The sequence below is a fragment of the Phacochoerus africanus genome, chromosome 11, assembly GCF_016906955.1.
Source record: "Phacochoerus africanus isolate WHEZ1 chromosome 11, ROS_Pafr_v1, whole genome shotgun sequence".
NCBI lineage: Eukaryota > Metazoa > Chordata > Mammalia > Artiodactyla > Suidae > Phacochoerus > Phacochoerus africanus.
The window spans coordinates 73,589,383-73,605,907 of NC_062554.1; the positions used below are offsets into that span (position 1 = coordinate 73,589,383).

The window sequence follows — 16,525 nt, forward strand, 5'->3', positions numbered from 1 at the left end:
TCATTTAAGTGACAAAATTTTTCAAGATATGGGGTCCATGGATAAAAACATAATAAAAAAGAGTCCTTGGATTAAAAAAATCGGGGTGACAAAATCTCTAAAGTCCCTTCGATATCTAACATTCTAAGGGGGGCCTATAAATACAAGCTCAGGAATGGCTAAATGGGAAAGTTGTAGAAAACACCTGAAACCATCCTAACAAGGCAAATAGAATGGGAAGCAATACAAATAACCAATTCCACCGGGAAGGCAGTACAGGTGAAAAAAAGAGACAGGGGCTAACAAGCACTTAACAAAGGCAAAGAAGTGCAGTGGGTTTTTTTTTTGGTTTTTTTTTGTTGTTTTTTTTTTTTTTTTTTTTTTTGGCTAACCACAGATCATTAACCAACTTCAGGTGCAGGAATGACAACACTTCATGTTTGGCCCATCCCTCTAGGGAACCCTGTGTCAATGCAAATGAAGAGCGGGGTTCTTTTCTTTCTAACACCTACAGTAAGCTACGTTCATTTTGTACCTTCTACTCTGTACTCTGGTGTACTTTCACCCACTGGAATTGGGCAAACCAAGGATTTTTTTTTTTTTTTTTTCAATTTTCAAGAGAAATGGGCCAAAGCAGTGATTTAAGAGTTAAAACTAGTCTCACCCGTGGTTTGGGTGCTAAGGCTGCCAGCAGTCTCAAAACCCGACAAGCATCTGAGAGGCAGCCAGGCTGACCAGACACAGCCTGCCTAAAAGCCCCAGTGACATTTAGGTGGCCTTAGCACCCTGCTTGGCAGGTTCAGGAAGCGGAAACTCAGGAAAAGGTGTTTTGGGGAAACAGGGAGTGGAACGATGTGTACTTTTCTTCTGTAACAGTAGTTTTACTGCCCCAACCTGGGCTCAGATAGCGTTCAGTGAGTCAATTGAAAGCCCGAGGCTCGCGTTCACGTCGGGCTGGACCCTTGGTCCGCTCTCCTCACATCCCCATGTCTCTGCCACCGCCGCTGCCGCCGCCCGCCGCCGCCTGTGACCCCGTGACCCCAGAGGGCCGTCTGGGGCTCGTGACCCCGGAGCTCTGGGCGTCCGGAGCCCCCTCGCAGGCGCAGCCGCCATTAAGACAAGAGGCTCAAGAGGAGGAGGAAGAGGAGGAAGGGGAGGAGACAGGCGTCCAGGGCGCCTGGGGAACGGGCACGGCGGAGCAGCGGTGGCGGGGCTGGGGGGAGACCGCCGAGGCTGCCGCGGCCGAGAAGGGGCAGGTGGAGGCCGTGGGTACCGCAGCGGCGGCGGCGGCAGCGGGGTCAGTCTCCCCAGCGAGAGGCGCGGGTGGCGGCCGCGGGGGCTGGTGGTGGCTCCTCGCCTGGCTGCGGCGGCGGCAGCCCCAGTGCTGCCCCTGTGTGGCGCCCCTTCCCCGCTCCGCCGCGCAGTGTTGTCATGGAGGAACCAAGATGGCGGCTCTGGCCTACAACCTGGGCAAGCGGGAGATCAACCACTACTTCAGCGTGAGAAGCGCCAAGGTGCTGGCGCTGGTGGCCGTGCTGCTGCTCGCAGTGTGCCACCTCGCCTCCCGCCGCTACCGAGGTGAGCGGGCCCTCCCCCTGCCCCGCCGGGGGAGGAGGCGACGCGGCTGCTGCAGGCGGCCCCCCTCGCCCGACACACGCCCACGCTCACGCGGCTGCCCGCCGGCGTGCTCGGCCAGCTGGGAAGGCGTTGCCCACACGTGCCCCCCGCGGCGGGCCTGGTACCCCAGGCCGACCAAGTGGACCCCAGCGCAGGCGGCCATGGGGTTGGCGACCGTCGTCCTGGGCCCCCGCCAGCCGCCTGCGCTGGGGCCGGGGGGGGGGCGCGCACCCGGGCCTGGCCGGAGGAGCTGCTGGGGTCCGGGCTCTGGCGCGGGCTGGGCCGGGGGAGGCGGTTCTGGCCCGGGGCTTGTGTGCAGGAGGTGAACAGGCGGCCCTCGAGAGCCAGCCCAGGGCGCATCAGGCCAAGGTTGCCCTGCAAGGGGTCACCTGCGCCCCAGGGGTTGGGTTCTTCAGCCTCTGTTGTACCCGGCCTCTGCCCTGCAACAGCCGGGCCAAGCTGTTGGACAGCGGCAGGGGCCGCCCGATTTTCCCTTGCCGCTGGGGTAACAGCTGGTAAAAGATGCTCTTGGCCAAATGGAGGAAGTCTCACCCTGCCTTTGTGATTCAGAAACGTTTAAAGGGTTCTTCTGCACACTTTTGCAAAGTAAAGGCACTGGGGCAGGTATTTGGAAAGAAATTACGGGTTGACAGGAGTTGAGATGGGCAATGGAAACGAGTTGGAAGCTGTTTGAAAGGAGGCCTTCGCTGTGGTTTTTCAAATTGGTGTGGTGGAGAAATGGAAATATGACCTCCTTATTTCAGAATGAATTATGCTTCAGTAGTCAAGGATATTAACTTGTCCTTGATGACTGTCTTTTTTCTTAATTTTCTGTGTAAAAATGCCATGAGGATAGAGTTTGACAGGCTGAGGGAAATAATGATACGATCTTTTATTTGTGGCTCTTAGTATTATCGAAGCCATTATCTGGACAGTTCTTGGTGATCGTGAGATTAATTGGTCAAGGTGTGATGTGTAATAGACAGGTGTGCATTTTAGACTTTCCCCGTTTAATTAAACGCCTACTTTGGCAAAACATCCAGTAAATGGCTGAACTCGCTCCTCATCCTAGGAAATCTTTCAAAGTGAATGACGTTTTGATCAAGTCTACTGCTTCGTTTTCTAAAATGCTTGAGGATTAAAATCTTATACTCTAGTACCTACTGGATGAACAGCCCTTTATATAAATACACTAGATCCATTTAAAAAAAAGATTGTTTTTGCCCTTTTGACCTTTCTCCTCCAGCTTCCTTTAGATCACAGCCACATGACCTAGCAAGATTTTGGTTTATCTGCAGTTGAGTAACAAGTCTCAACACTTTTATATACAAAATAATGCTAGCAATTTGATGCATAATTTGTGGCAATTATGAAGAAAATTTTCTAACTACTATCATTTTATACTGTTTTGGCATAAGATGACAGTGCTCTAACTCAATTTTATATTTATATATGTGACAGTGGAGATGAGTTTTATAACTGTGATGCTATAGTCCTAAAGGTAAACATCTAGTGTCCCCCCCATCTCCCTTTTTAAAATTGTGCTTTTTAATCTTTTGAGAAGCTTGGATCCTAATTATTATTTTTAGATTATATATTCCATCCTTTAAAGATCTGTTATCAGCAGGGAAAATAAAATGTCAGATGGAAACTTATGGGTCAGTGTAGCAATCTGGGATTATTTATAAAGCCTCCTCCAGAAGCTAGCCATCACCTTCCTTAGGTGCTTCGGTGTCTTGAGTGTGAAGCAGTACACCTGGTATGTGTACTTCCCCAGACTGAACTTCAAAAACTTGAGCCAGAGACTGGGGAAAATAATGATCTTACCAGGAACTTTTTAGCCATCTCATGCTTTGGCAGTGTGAAACTGAGTCAGATGCAGTGCCCTTCACACAAGGATAACCGTACACTTGAATCACAGGATCATAAATCTTTAGAATAAGAAAGGACCTTATATTAGATATGGAAGTTTAGATTATATGTTAAAATCCCCAGTATGTAGATACAAGTTTTCTCCAGGCAAGGTAGAGTGCATTTGGAATACACATATTCAGTATCTCTTCCTTTACAAACTACAGAAAGTAAAAGAATTACATCCTACAGGAAGTAAAACTTTCTGCTTCATGCTGACATTGAGCACTTATTATATGCCAAGTGCTGTTCAACTAAGGGTTTTACATTTTTAATTCATTTTTTTCTTTACAACCAGTGTATGAGGTAGATACAATTACCATACTTCAACCTTCTTCCTTCCCACCCCTGTCATTTTTAACATCTCTGTAATCAAGATGAGTTTTTAAAACTTTGCATGTCAGAGTTTAGTTGATAACATTTTACATAAAATAGTGATATATTTTATAATCAGTGGTCTTAGATTTAGTGAATTACAGTATTATTTATGAAGCATGAGAGATTAAGTTGCCTGAGGATACACAATTAGTCTGACTGAGCTAGGATATAAAACCCAGTTAGTCACTTCATGCCATTATGTTACAGTCTGCCTTTCTCAAAACTTCTTAGACAGTGGTGATGTATAAAAGGTGGAGTGTGAAAGCATTTTCCAGTGGAACATGGGTTAAACCATTTAGAAACACTAATTTAACCTCACAGTGCTAGCCAAGACTTTCCCTGTTCTTTTCCAATAGTGATTTTCTAAAAGTTGCATGTGTAAAACTTTATAACGTGACCAACTTGATTTTCATTACTTATGTTTACTTTTTTCCTCCTTCCTAACCTCCACAGTCACAATGTAAATATGCTTTGCCCTTTTGCATATTTCACACATAGCTCATTTTCTCTGAGTGCAAAGATCTCTCTCTCTCTCCTTGGAAGAAAGTACAGATTTTTCCATAAAGTCCTGGTTCATATGACACCAGCACAGAAGTAGGAATTAGGAATTCAGTGTTTCGACGGTAACTAGTCCATGCTTACCATTTTGTGTTATGGTAATGTGTCCCAGTCTCCTACACAAACTATAGCTTCCAAGGGTATTTTACTCATCTTTAAATGCACCAGTAGGAAATACGAAAACAATTATCAGGAAAATAGATTTTCAAAGTCCTTATGTCCTCTTTTCCTCCTTCCGTTTGTTTCTTTTGGTTTTAATTGAATTTCATGTTGTGATCTCAACTTTAGAAAGTAGTGTTTTGGGGTGGTTTTTTTTGCATTATTAATATTATTTTCACATAATAGAATGACTTTTTAAATATTCCTTTAATTATAGCTTTTCTAAATTTTAACATTACTGAATCACAGAATGTCCATTAATACTGTAATTACGGACTAAAACTATCATTTCTGTGACAAGAAGCCAGTATCTATAACTTTAGGGGTAATTCCAGTATGGATAAATTTAAACTTTTTAATTGGTAAAGTTAACTCGTTTAAAATGGCTTAATTTTGTTGAAATCTAATTCCTTCTTATCACTGGGTATATTAAATGCAAGCGTTAAATATTACCGTCCGTTTTGGAGAAAAATTAGTTCAAAGCTTCAGAAATTAAAGCAAGAAAGAGAGCAGCTCTAGGTCTCTCAGCCTTTTCTTTCTTTGACTGCTAGAAAGATCCTGATCTACATGACACCACTTGTAATCAGGCACTCCTGGCTTATCCAAAGAAAAATGTAAATGGTGATTTTTTTTCAGCTCAGACCAAAGTATAACTTGCTCTATTTTAGGCAAAAAAAAATTCTGCAGATCATATTGTAAACTTTTTGGTTGGTTGATAGTAAGAAACAGCTTTGGCAGGATAATTCATTCTAAAGGTGCAGTGTGCCAGAGTTACTCTATTCCAAGGAAAATATAAGCTACAGTTAATTTGGTACATCAGATGTTTTCTTTAGGTGTTTGGGTTTTTTTTGTTTTTTTGATTTTTTTCACTTGTTTGTCTTTTCCCTGGTTTTGTTTGCTTGTAGTATCTTTCTGTTATAGAAAAATCATGCATAAAAACCCTGAGACTTTAGATTGACAAACCAGAATGTTTATGCTTAAGATAACGGAATGAAGGGGAAGACAGGCATTCATCTAGATAATCTTTGTATTGGAGATAGCAAAAGTAGATAATTCTATCAATTTAGTTGCTTGCTTTTTTTCTTTTTTTAATTGTGTTCCTAGCTTGATTTATCTCAGCACTTGGCAACTTTAATCTCATGCTGGTTGTATCAAAATTATATGAAGAAATTGAAAATAATGACTGCCTTTTTTTCCTCTTTTGTTTGGGTTTTTTTCTGTGTAAATTTTGAAAGGAAAATAAGGCACCAGCAGATGTTTACATATATTTAGTATACATAATAAAAATGTGACACATTAACTTACTTTAACATTTAGATTTACGTTTAGTGATTTGATTTTTAAAATATTTCCTTCCCAGGAAAAAAGAACTAGTTTTAGAATATGGAATTTTGTGGAGTTTTATATTTTAGATCAAGATTAATTTATTTTTAATCAGATTATATAGTATTTATTACTATTACTATTTTATTGTTTTGCTGATAAATGTGTAAAAGCCAGTCTCCTTTTGCCTTGTCAGTTATCTAATTAGTAATTCTTTTGCTTTTCTAACAGTTCTTCATATTTACATTCTCTCTGTTAAATAGCTGGTATAGTTTGTCTTCTGACTGGACCCTACCTGATAGGATACAAAGACTAGTCATTTCAGGAGTTCCTGTCGTGGCGCAGTGGTTAACGAATCTGACTAGCAACCATGAGGTTGCAGGTTCGGTCCCTGCCCTTGCTCAGTGGGTTAACGATCCGGCGTTGCCGTGAGCTGTGGTGGAGGTTGCAGATGCGGCTCGGATCCCGAATTGCTGTGGCTCTGGTATAGGCCGGTGGCTACAGCTCCAATTCGACCCCTAGCCTGGGAACCTCCATATGCCGCGGGAGCCGCCCAAGAAATAGCAACAACAACAACAAAGACAAAAGACAAAAAAAAAAGACTAGTCATTTCAGATAAAAGGATTATTTTTTTAAAATTTGCATCATAAAATATATGTTATCATTAACTAGCATTTATTAGCAAATTAAGAATTTCTTCCCTGGAAAGACCAGTAGTCTCCAAAATACTGTGTTTATAATGTCTTGGTTAGTGGCAATTTCAAATCTGGTTTTTTTTTTTTTTTTTGGTCTTTTTGTCTCTTCTAGGGCCACACCTGTGGCATATGTAGGTTCCCAGGCTAGGGGTCTAATCAGAGTTATAGCCACCGGCCTATGCCAGAGCCACAACAACACGGGATCCAACTGCAACCTACACCACAGCTCATGGCAACGCTGGACCCTTAACCCACTGAGCTAGGCCAGGGATCGAACCCTCAACCTCATGGTTCCTAGTCGGATTCGTTAACCACTGAGCCACAACAGGAACTCCCATATCTGTTTTTCTATGAGATTTTTCTGATGTTTTATCATATTAGAGCTGTTGTTTCTACTAGCTAAACTACTGAAATATAATGTCTGAATAGTATTACTGAAGAAGGAAAAAAGAATTTTGCTTTTTTTTTAATTTTTATTTATTTTATTTTATTTTTTATTTTTTTGTCTTGTCCTTTTTTAGGGCCTCACCCATGGCATATGGAGGTTCCCAGGCTAGGGGTCAATTGAAGCTGTTGCTGCCCGCCTACACCAGAGCCACAGCAATGCCAGATCCAAGCCACAGTTGCGACCTACACCACAGCTTACGCAACGTCGGATCCTTAACTCACTGAGCGAGGCCAGGGATGGAACCCGAAACCTCATGGTTCCTAGTCGGATTTGTTTCCACTAGATCACGACGGGAACTCCCGAACTTTGCTTTTTTAAACACACTTTCTGCTGGAGAAAGATTGGTTATTTTAAGACATTAGTATGATACTTTCATCTTTCAAAATCATACTGATCACCCATATAGATGGTTAACAAATAGCATAATTCCACAAACTGAAGATTGATCGAGGTGTGTTCCTGTTTAGGCTCCAATTAAAAAACAAAAATCAAATAATAACAACAAAAGAGGAAGAGTTAGGTCCTGTTGTGGCTCAGCAGTAACAAACCCAATTAGTATCCATGAGGATGTGGGTTTGATCCCTGGCCCTGCTCAGTGGGTTAAGGATCCATTGTTGCCATGAGGTGTGGTGTAGGTCACCATTATGGGTCAGATCTTGCATTGCTGTGGCTGTGGCATAGGCCAGCCTCTGATGCTCCAATTTGATCCCTAGTCCGGAAACTTCATATGCTGCAGGTGCTGCTCTCAAAAGAAAAAAAATGAGGTTGGTGGGGTGATGGTAAAGAAGAAAGACAAGGGAGAAAAACTCCACAGAATTAATACCAGATATTACAATTTCTTGTAACTTTTTTTAGAGAATAGTTGCTACTAACTTTTCACCTGGGTTAAAAGATGTATTTAAAGAGGTAGAAATGCTATAACTATAGATTTTTTTTCTTTTTCTTTCTTTCTTTCTTTTTTTTTGTTGTTGTTGTTGCTTTTTAGGGCTGGCGGCATATGGAAGTTCCCAGGCTAGGGGTGGAATCGGAACTGCAGCTGCCAGCCTATACCACACCACAGCAACGCTGGTTCCTTAACCCACTGAGCAAGGCCAGTGATCAAACCTGCAGCTTCATGGGTACTAGTCAGGTTTGTTACCACTGAGCTGTGATGGAAACTCTTAAAAATATGGAATTTTCCTACTAATGTTAAATATTGACCAAATTTTAAGTGGAATTTTACTATGTGGCTATTTTTAAACTTTCATTAAAGTATAATTGATTTGCAATGTTGTGCCAATTTCTGCTTATGTGGCTATTTTAAAAGAATGCAGCAGGAATGCTGTCTTTAGGAAGTAACTTAATTGTGTGTTCCTATAGTCCTTTATTTTTCCTTGATTGTTTATGTAACTTAATTTTGTTTTTTAGAACTAGAGTTAGTTTTTAATAATTGGAAAGAATTAAAAACTGTTTATAGTTTCCTTAGAAGTTATTAAAAAATCTTTGAAATACAGAAAAACCTGCTCTGGCTACATATGTAATTGCAAAAATGTAATAACGGATACTCCACTTTCCTTATCCAGTTTTTTACCAGCAAAATAATACAGTATTTTTACTTCTTGTTCTATTTTAGAATTAATTTCAACACTTTTGTTATTTATGCATACCTTTCTTATATTTGTATCACCTTTTATCTGTATGTTGACCAGATAATTGGATAACTGGATTGAGAAAAGAGATGTGTTCTTCCACTCTAAATATCTCTAGGCCTTCGCTATCCTTACTATTTTGTTCTGTAGTATTCCTTATCTGTCTCCCTATTCTGACCTTAACTATTTGTAAAACAAAGATTTCTGTTGACTGTTAATAAAGAACTAGAGATCAAATTTAAAAATACATGTATTTTATTATAACCCCACAGTCAGTGTACACATCTCATTTTCTCTGATCCATTTGACATATTTGAACTTTTTTAATGCTGCCAGTCCCTTTTTTAACCATGGACATTTATCATGTACATTAAGCTAATGTATGGTAAAATGGCCAAAGGAAGTAGGGTGAATATCTGTCCTAGTTTACGTAATACTGGGGGATTTTCCAGGTGTGAAATTTTCTGTTTAAAACTGTGAAAGTCCCTACCACACTGGGAGGTGTTGGTCATCCTAATGGGAGGCACAAGACAATCAAGAGAAGTAAAATGGTGAATATTAATTATGGCATTGATTACTGATTTTGATCATGTTTGTTTTCAGCCACCTTTTGACTAACATAGTTTTAAGCCTTAAAGTTGTGAGATTATAAAGGGATGATGTCTTATGCTTTTTAAGATGTTCTTGACTAAGTCTTTCTCTGTTTACACATTTATAGAATAGGGATAGAACCCAGGGAGGTTCTGAAAATTAGGGAGTAGGTTATAAAATACTTCAGTATTTAATAGGTTTCCAGATACACTAATGCAGTGAGTTTTATCTTTTAAACTTTTCTTTCCTGTCTAGAAGTAGGAGTAATAAAACAGCTATAAAGGCTAATTTGAAATATCCTTAGAAAGAAAACCTGAAGCAGAAGGACCTGTCAAAGCAGTGAATGTAGGAAGTTCCCTTGTGGCACAGTGAGTTAAGGATCCACCGTTATCACTGCAGCTCCTTGGGTTGCTCCTGTGGTATGGGTTTAATCCCTGGCCTGGGAACTTCCACATGCCACAGGTGTGGGCAAAAAAAAAATGCATGGAATGTAGCATTTAAGATGAAGTGTCATTAATGGCTCTTACCCTTTTAACTCTAATGTATTGGTATTTACTATGCTTCTCATGGATAAGTAATTGCACCTAGAAGGTATAGTGAAGTGTAGAAAAATGTAGTCTTTCATCTCAAAGGCTTAAATGAGGTCAGATAACCAACCTATAAAAATTTAGCTATTGTTTACAAAATTTTTGTTTAATCGTTACAGGCAATGATTCATGTGAATATCTTCTCTCAAGTGGCAGATTTCTTGGAGAGAAAGTTTGGCAACCCCACAGTTGTATGATGCATAAGTACAAAATCAGGTAAAGTTTCTTCATTTTGTTGTTTGTTTTCTTTCCCAAGATGGCCCTTAATATCTAGTAGAGAAGTGTTAGTGAAGCAAAGAAAGTAATATATGGTACTTCTCTATGTGATGGATAAAGAATTGCTGACAGAGTAGGAGTAGCAGGTGAGGCCAAAGGAATATTCTTGCTCTAAAGCGTTAGGGAAAGCTTTGGACCAAGCTGCTCCATCTCAGGTGCCCTATCTCAGACAATAGCCCTTGAATAAAGGACTCTTGCTTTGGAACTTAGATAGCTATCTCAGGGAATTATTCTGAGAATGGATATAAAGCACTTATTATGGTTAGAGTATATCTGAAACACTTAATAAATGAGAGCTGTTACTACTGAGAGTTAGGTGATCATACATGGACTAGTAGGTTAAACAAACCTGGCTACCTATTTCTAAAGCCACATAACTATGTGTCTAACAGTCCTGTACTCTTTCTTCACAAATTATGTGTTTTGAAAATGCCAATATGCTGATTTTACTTACTTTAATGTTTCTTTTTTGATTTCAGTGAAGCAAAGAACTGCCTTGTAGATAAACATATTGCATTTATTGGAGATTCCAGAATTCGTCAATTGTTTTATTCTTTTGTAAAAATAATTAATCCCCAATTCAAAGAGGAAGGAAATAAGGTAAAATTTGTCTATTCCTTTCATTAAGGTATTGCTTTTGAAGTTAGCTGACTGAATAGTTATTAAAAGAATGTGCCCTGTCACATTAACAAAGGGAACTATGAAAATTTTGCTTTGGTTTTGGAAAGACGGAGGGGGAAACAGGGTCGATTTACCATAATGAGGAGCATAAGAAAAAGAAATGGTAGATAAGGATATTAACAAGGCTTTTATTGACTTAACTTTTAGTTTTCAGAAATATTCGAATTCTATCCATGGAAAAACTTTGAAAACATTTTTAGAAAGAAAACGAAGAAATGTCTGCATCTTCCTTTTAATATTCTGCCATCTTTGTTTTCGAGAATCTCTTTTTTACAAAGAATATTGTAATATTTTAGCTTGTACAATTTTATATCTTGCTTCTTTCCCAACCACTTATCATAATTCAGTGTGTTATTATATAATCAATATAAGTATTTTCATAATGGCAACGTATTACGGAGTGGATGTGTGATTTTTTTGTAATTTTCCCTTTTTGTACTTTTCTGATTTTTTTTATCTTGCAATCTTCTTTTTTCTTTTTAATAGTTTTGTTGAAATATAGTTGATTTACAATGCTGTGATAATTGCTGCTGTACAACAGAGGACAGATTCAGTTATACATGTACACACATCCATCCTTTTACAGATTCTTTTCTCATATAGACCATCACATAATATTGGGTAGAGAGTTTCCTGTACTATTCCACAGGTCCGCACTGGCCAATCATTCCATATACCAGAGTGTGTGTATGCCATCCCAAACCCCTAGTTCATCCCTCCCCCTACCACCTGTTCCCTTTGGTAACCATAAGTTCATTTTGAAAATCCATGAGTCAGTTTCTATTCTTCAAATAAATTCATTTGTATCTTTTTTTAGAATCCACATATAAGTGATATCATATGATGTTTGTCTTTCACTATGTGACTAACACTTAGTAGGATAATCTCTAGGTCCATCTATGTTGCTGCAAATGGCATTATTTCATTCTTTTTTTTAATAGCTGAGTAATATTCCATGGTATATATGTACCACATTTTCTTTATCCAGTCCTCTGTTGATGGCCATTTAGGTTGCTTCCACATCTTGGATATTGTAAATAGTGCTGCAGTGAACACTGGGGAGTGTGAATCTTTTTGAATTATGGTTTCTCCAGATGGATGACTAGGAATGGGATTGCTGGATTATGGCAGTTTTTTGAGGAAATGCCATACCATTTTCCATAGTGGTCGTACCAGTTTACATTCTCACCAGCAGTGTAGGAGGATTCCCCTTTCTCCACACCCTCTCCTCCACCATTTATTTTTGTAGACTTTGATGATAGCCAATCTGGCTGGCAAAAGTTGGTACCTCATTGTAGTTTTCATTTTCATTTCTCTAACAGTTAGCAATGTGGAGCATCTTTTCATTTGTTTTTTGGCCTTCTGTATATCTTCTTTGGAGAAATGTATATTTAGGTTTTCTGCCCTTTTTTTTGCTTTATAGGACTGCACTTGGGCATATGGAGGTTCCCAGGCTAGGGTTCCAATCGGAGCTGTAGCTGCTAGCCTACACCACAGCCATAGCAACACCAGATCCTTAACCCACTGAGCAGGGCCAGGGATCAAACCCACATCCTCATGGATCCTAATCAGGTTCATTAACAACTGAGCCATGAAGGGAATTCCCGCCCATTTTTTTTTATTGGATTGTTTGCTTTTTGATATTAAACTACATAAGTTGTAGTTAACTTTGAAGATTAATTTTGGAGATCCCTCATCAGTTGCTTCTTTTGCAAATATTTTCTCCCCTTCTGTGGGCTTTTTGTTTTGTTTATGGTTTCCTTTGGTGTGCAAAAATTATTTTTGTTTATTTTTGTTTTTATTTACATTCTGAGAGGTGGAGCTGAGAAAATATTGCTGCAGTTTATGTCAGGATGTTTTCTTCCTATGAGTTTTATAGTATCTGGTCTTACATTTAGGTGTTTAATCCATTTTGAGTTTATTTTTGGGTATGGTGTTAGTGAATATTCTAATTTTATTTTTGATGTGTACCTCTACAGTTTTCCCAACATCACTTATTGAAGAGACTGTCTTTTCTGTATTGTATATTTTTGCTTACTTTGTCATAGATTAATTGACCATAGGTGCTTGGGTTTATTTCTGGGCTTTCTATCATGTTGCATTGATCTAGATTTCTCTTTTTGTGCCAGTACCATACTGTTTTGATGATTGTAGCTTTGTAGTATAGTCTGAACACAGGGAGCCTTGTTCCTCCAGTTCCATTTTTCTTTTTCAACATTGCTTTGGCTATTTGGGGGCTGTTGTGTTTCCATACAAATTTTAAAATATTTTGTTCTAATTCTGTGAAGAATGTCGCTGGTAATTTGGTAGGGATTGCACTGAATCTGTAGATTTCCTTGGGTAATATAGTCATTTTAATAATATCGATTCTTCCAGTCCAAGAGCAGGGTGTATTTTTCCACCTGTTTATGTCATCTTTGATTTCTTTCATTGGTGTCTTACAGTTTTCAGAGTATAGGTCTTTTGTCTCATTAGGTAGGTTAATTCCTAGGTATTTTGTTCTTTTTGATGTGATGATAAGTGGGGTGATTTCCCTAATTTATCTTTCTGATCTTTCATTGTTAGTATAGAAATACAATTGATTTCTGTGTATTCATTTTGTATCCTTTAACTTTACCAAATACATTGATGAGCTCTAACAGTTTTCTGCTAGTGTCTTTAGGATTTTCTGGGTATAGTATCATGTCATCCTCAAACAGTGGAATTTGGATTTCTTTTACTTGTTTTGTTTTTCTTTTCTGATTGCTGTGGCTGGGACTCCCAAAACTATGTTGAAGAACAGTGGTGAGAATGGACATGCTTGTCTTGTTCCTGATATTAGCGAGAATTCTTTCAACTTTTCACCATTGAGAATGACATTAGCTGTGAAGTTGTCTTATATGAGTTATTATGTTGAGATAGGGTTCCTCTATGCCCACTTTCTGGAGAGTTCTTATCAGAAATGAGTTTTGAATTTTGTCAAAAAGCCTTTCTGGCATCCATTGAGATGATTATATGGTTTTTATTCTTCAGCTTGTTAATGTGGTGAATCACAATGATTGATTTGCAGATATTGAAGAATCATTGCTTCCCTGGGATAAGTCCCACTTAATCATGGTGTATGGTCCTTTTAAGGTATTGTTGGATTCAGTTTGAAAGTATTTTGTTGAGGATTTTTGCATCTATGTTCATCAGTTATAATGGCCTGTAATTTCCTTTCTTTCTTTTCTTTCTTTCTTTCTTTCTTTTTTTTTTTTTTTTTTTTTTTTTTTGCTTTTTAGGGCCACATCCATGGCATATGGAGGTTCCCAGGCTAGGGGTCAAATTGGAGATACGCTGCGGGCCTGCACCATAGTCACAGCAACTCAAGATCCGAGCTGAGTCTGTGACCTACACCACAGCTCACAGCAACACCGGATCCTTAACCCACTGAACAAGGACAGGGATCAAACCCGCATCCTTGTGGATCCTAGTTGGGTTTAACCACTAAGCCACAAAGGGAATTCTCCTATAATTTTCTTTTTGTATGGTATCTTTTTCTGGTTTTGGTATCAGGGTGATGGTGACCTCATTAGAATGAGCTTGGGAGTGTTCTTTCATTTGAAATTTTTTGCAGGAGTTTCAGAAGAATAGATTTGAATTCTTCTCTAAATGTTTGATAGAATTCTCCTATAAAGCCACCTGGTCCTGGACTTGTGTTTGTTGGAAGTTTTTTAAAATTCTTTAATTTTTTTTATTTTTAGGGCTGCACTCACAGCATATGAAGGTTCCCAGGAAGGGGTCAAATCAGAGCTTTAGCAGCTAGCCTATGCCACTGCCACAGCAACGCCAGATCCAAGCTGCATCTGTGACCTACACCATAGCTCACAGTAATGCTGGCTCCTCAACCCACTGAGCGAGGCCAGGGATTGAACCTGTTTCCTCATGGATGCTAGTCAGATTCATTTCTGCTGAGCCACATGTTAGAAGTTTTTTGTTGTTGTTGTTGTTGTCGTCTTTTTGCCTTTTTCAGGGCTGCACCCATGGCATATGGAGGTTCCCAGTCTAGGGGTCTAATTGGAGCTGTAGCCGCCAACCTACACCACAGCCACAGCAATGTGGGATCTGAACTGCGTCTGTGACCTACACCACAGCTCACGGCAACGCCAGGTCCTTAACCCACTGAGTGAGGCCAGGGATCGAACCCGCAACCTCATGGTTACTAGTTGGCTTTGTTAACTACTGAGCCACGACAGGAACACCAGGAAGTTTTTTTAAATCACAGTTTCAGTTTCAGTACTTGTGATTGGTCCATTCATCTTTTCTATTTCTGACTGGTTCAGTCTTGGAAAATTGTACCTTTCTAAGAATTTGTCCATTTCTTCTAAGTTGTCTATTTTATTGGCATATAGTTACTTGTAGTAGTCTCTAATGATCCTTTGTATTTCTGTGGTATTGATTGTAACTCCTCCTCCTTCATTTCTAATTTTATTTATTTGAGCCATCTCCCTTTTGTTCTTGATGAGTCTTGCCAAGGATTTATCAATTTTGTTGATATTTTCAAAGAACCAGCTTTTTGTTGCATTGATCTTTTCTATTGTTTTCTTCATTTCTATTTCATTTACTTCTGCTCTGATTTTTATGATTTCTGTCCTACTCACTTTGGATTTGTTCTTCTTTCTCTGGTTGCTTTTGTTGAAAGGTTAAGTTGTTTGAGATTTTTCTTATTTCCTTAGGTAGGCTTGTATTGCTATAAACTTCTGTCTTAGAAGTGCTTTTGTTGCATCTCATAGGTTTTGGATCATTGTGTCTTGATTTTCATTTGTCTCTAGGTATTTTGTGATTTCCTCTTTGATTTCTTTCAGTGATCAAAGTTTGTTTAGAAACATATTGTTTAGTCTTCACGTGTTTATGTTTTTTGTAGTTTTTTTCTTATTGATTTCTAGTCTTATAGCATTGGAAAGGATGTCAGATATGATTTCAGTTTTCTTAAATTTACCAAGGCTTTATTTGTGGCTTAGAATGTAATCTATCATAGAGAATGTTCCATGTGCATTTGAAAAGAATGTATATTCTGCTGCTTTTTGATGGAATGTTCTGTAAATTTCTATTGGGTCCATCTGGTCTAATGCATAATTTAGTGCTTGTGTTTCCTTGTTGATTTTCTGTCTGGATGATCTGTCCATTGCTCTAAGTGGGCTGTTAAAGTTCCCCACTATTACTGTGCTATTAATTTCTCCTTTTATGGCTGTTAGTAATTGCCTTAAATATTGAAGTACGCCCATTTTGGATGAATAAATATTTATAATTGTTAGAATTTCTTGGATTGATCCTTTGATCATTATGTAATGACCTTCTTTGTCTCTTGTAACCATCTTTTTTTTAAAGTCTATTTTGTGTGATATGAGTATTGCTGCTCCAGCTTTCTTTTGCTTTGCATTTGTATGGAGTATCTTCGTTCCTCTCACTTTTAGTATATGGGTCTTGTGTTTGTATCCATTCAGCCAGTCTATATCTTCTAGTTGGAGCATTTAGTCCTTTTACATTTAAGGGAATTATTGATACGGATGTTCTTATTGCCATTTTGTTAATTGCTTTGAATTTTATTGTTAGTCTTTTTTCTTCTTTTGTTCTCATGTTGTTTGATGACTCTTTAGTATTGTCTTTGGATTGCTTTTTCTTTCTTTCTTTCTTTTTGTCTTTTTGCCTTTTCTTGAGCTGCTCCAATGGTTCCCA

The 16,525-nt window shown here is 39.0% G+C and overlaps 1 protein-coding gene across 3 annotated transcripts in view; it reads left to right on the forward strand.

The window, feature by feature from the left end:
- The first annotated feature begins 773 nt into the window (after nt 1–773).
- The window catches only part of CASD1 (CAS1 domain containing 1), a 72,762-nt gene continuing 57,010 nt past the window's right edge, over nt 774–16,525 (forward strand). Inside the window, exons 1-3 of one of the 3 annotated variants that reach the window (XM_047752503.1) lie at nt 774–1,557; nt 9,994–10,090; nt 10,630–10,750. In XM_047752503.1, the coding sequence (XP_047608459.1) occupies nt 966–1,557; nt 9,994–10,090; nt 10,630–10,750 (810 nt within the window). In that variant the 5' untranslated portion in view covers nt 774–965. The remainder of the gene's footprint in view (nt 1,558–9,993; nt 10,091–10,629; nt 10,751–16,525) is intronic. The other 2 variants (XM_047752501.1, XM_047752502.1) reach the window with 2 other exon arrangements.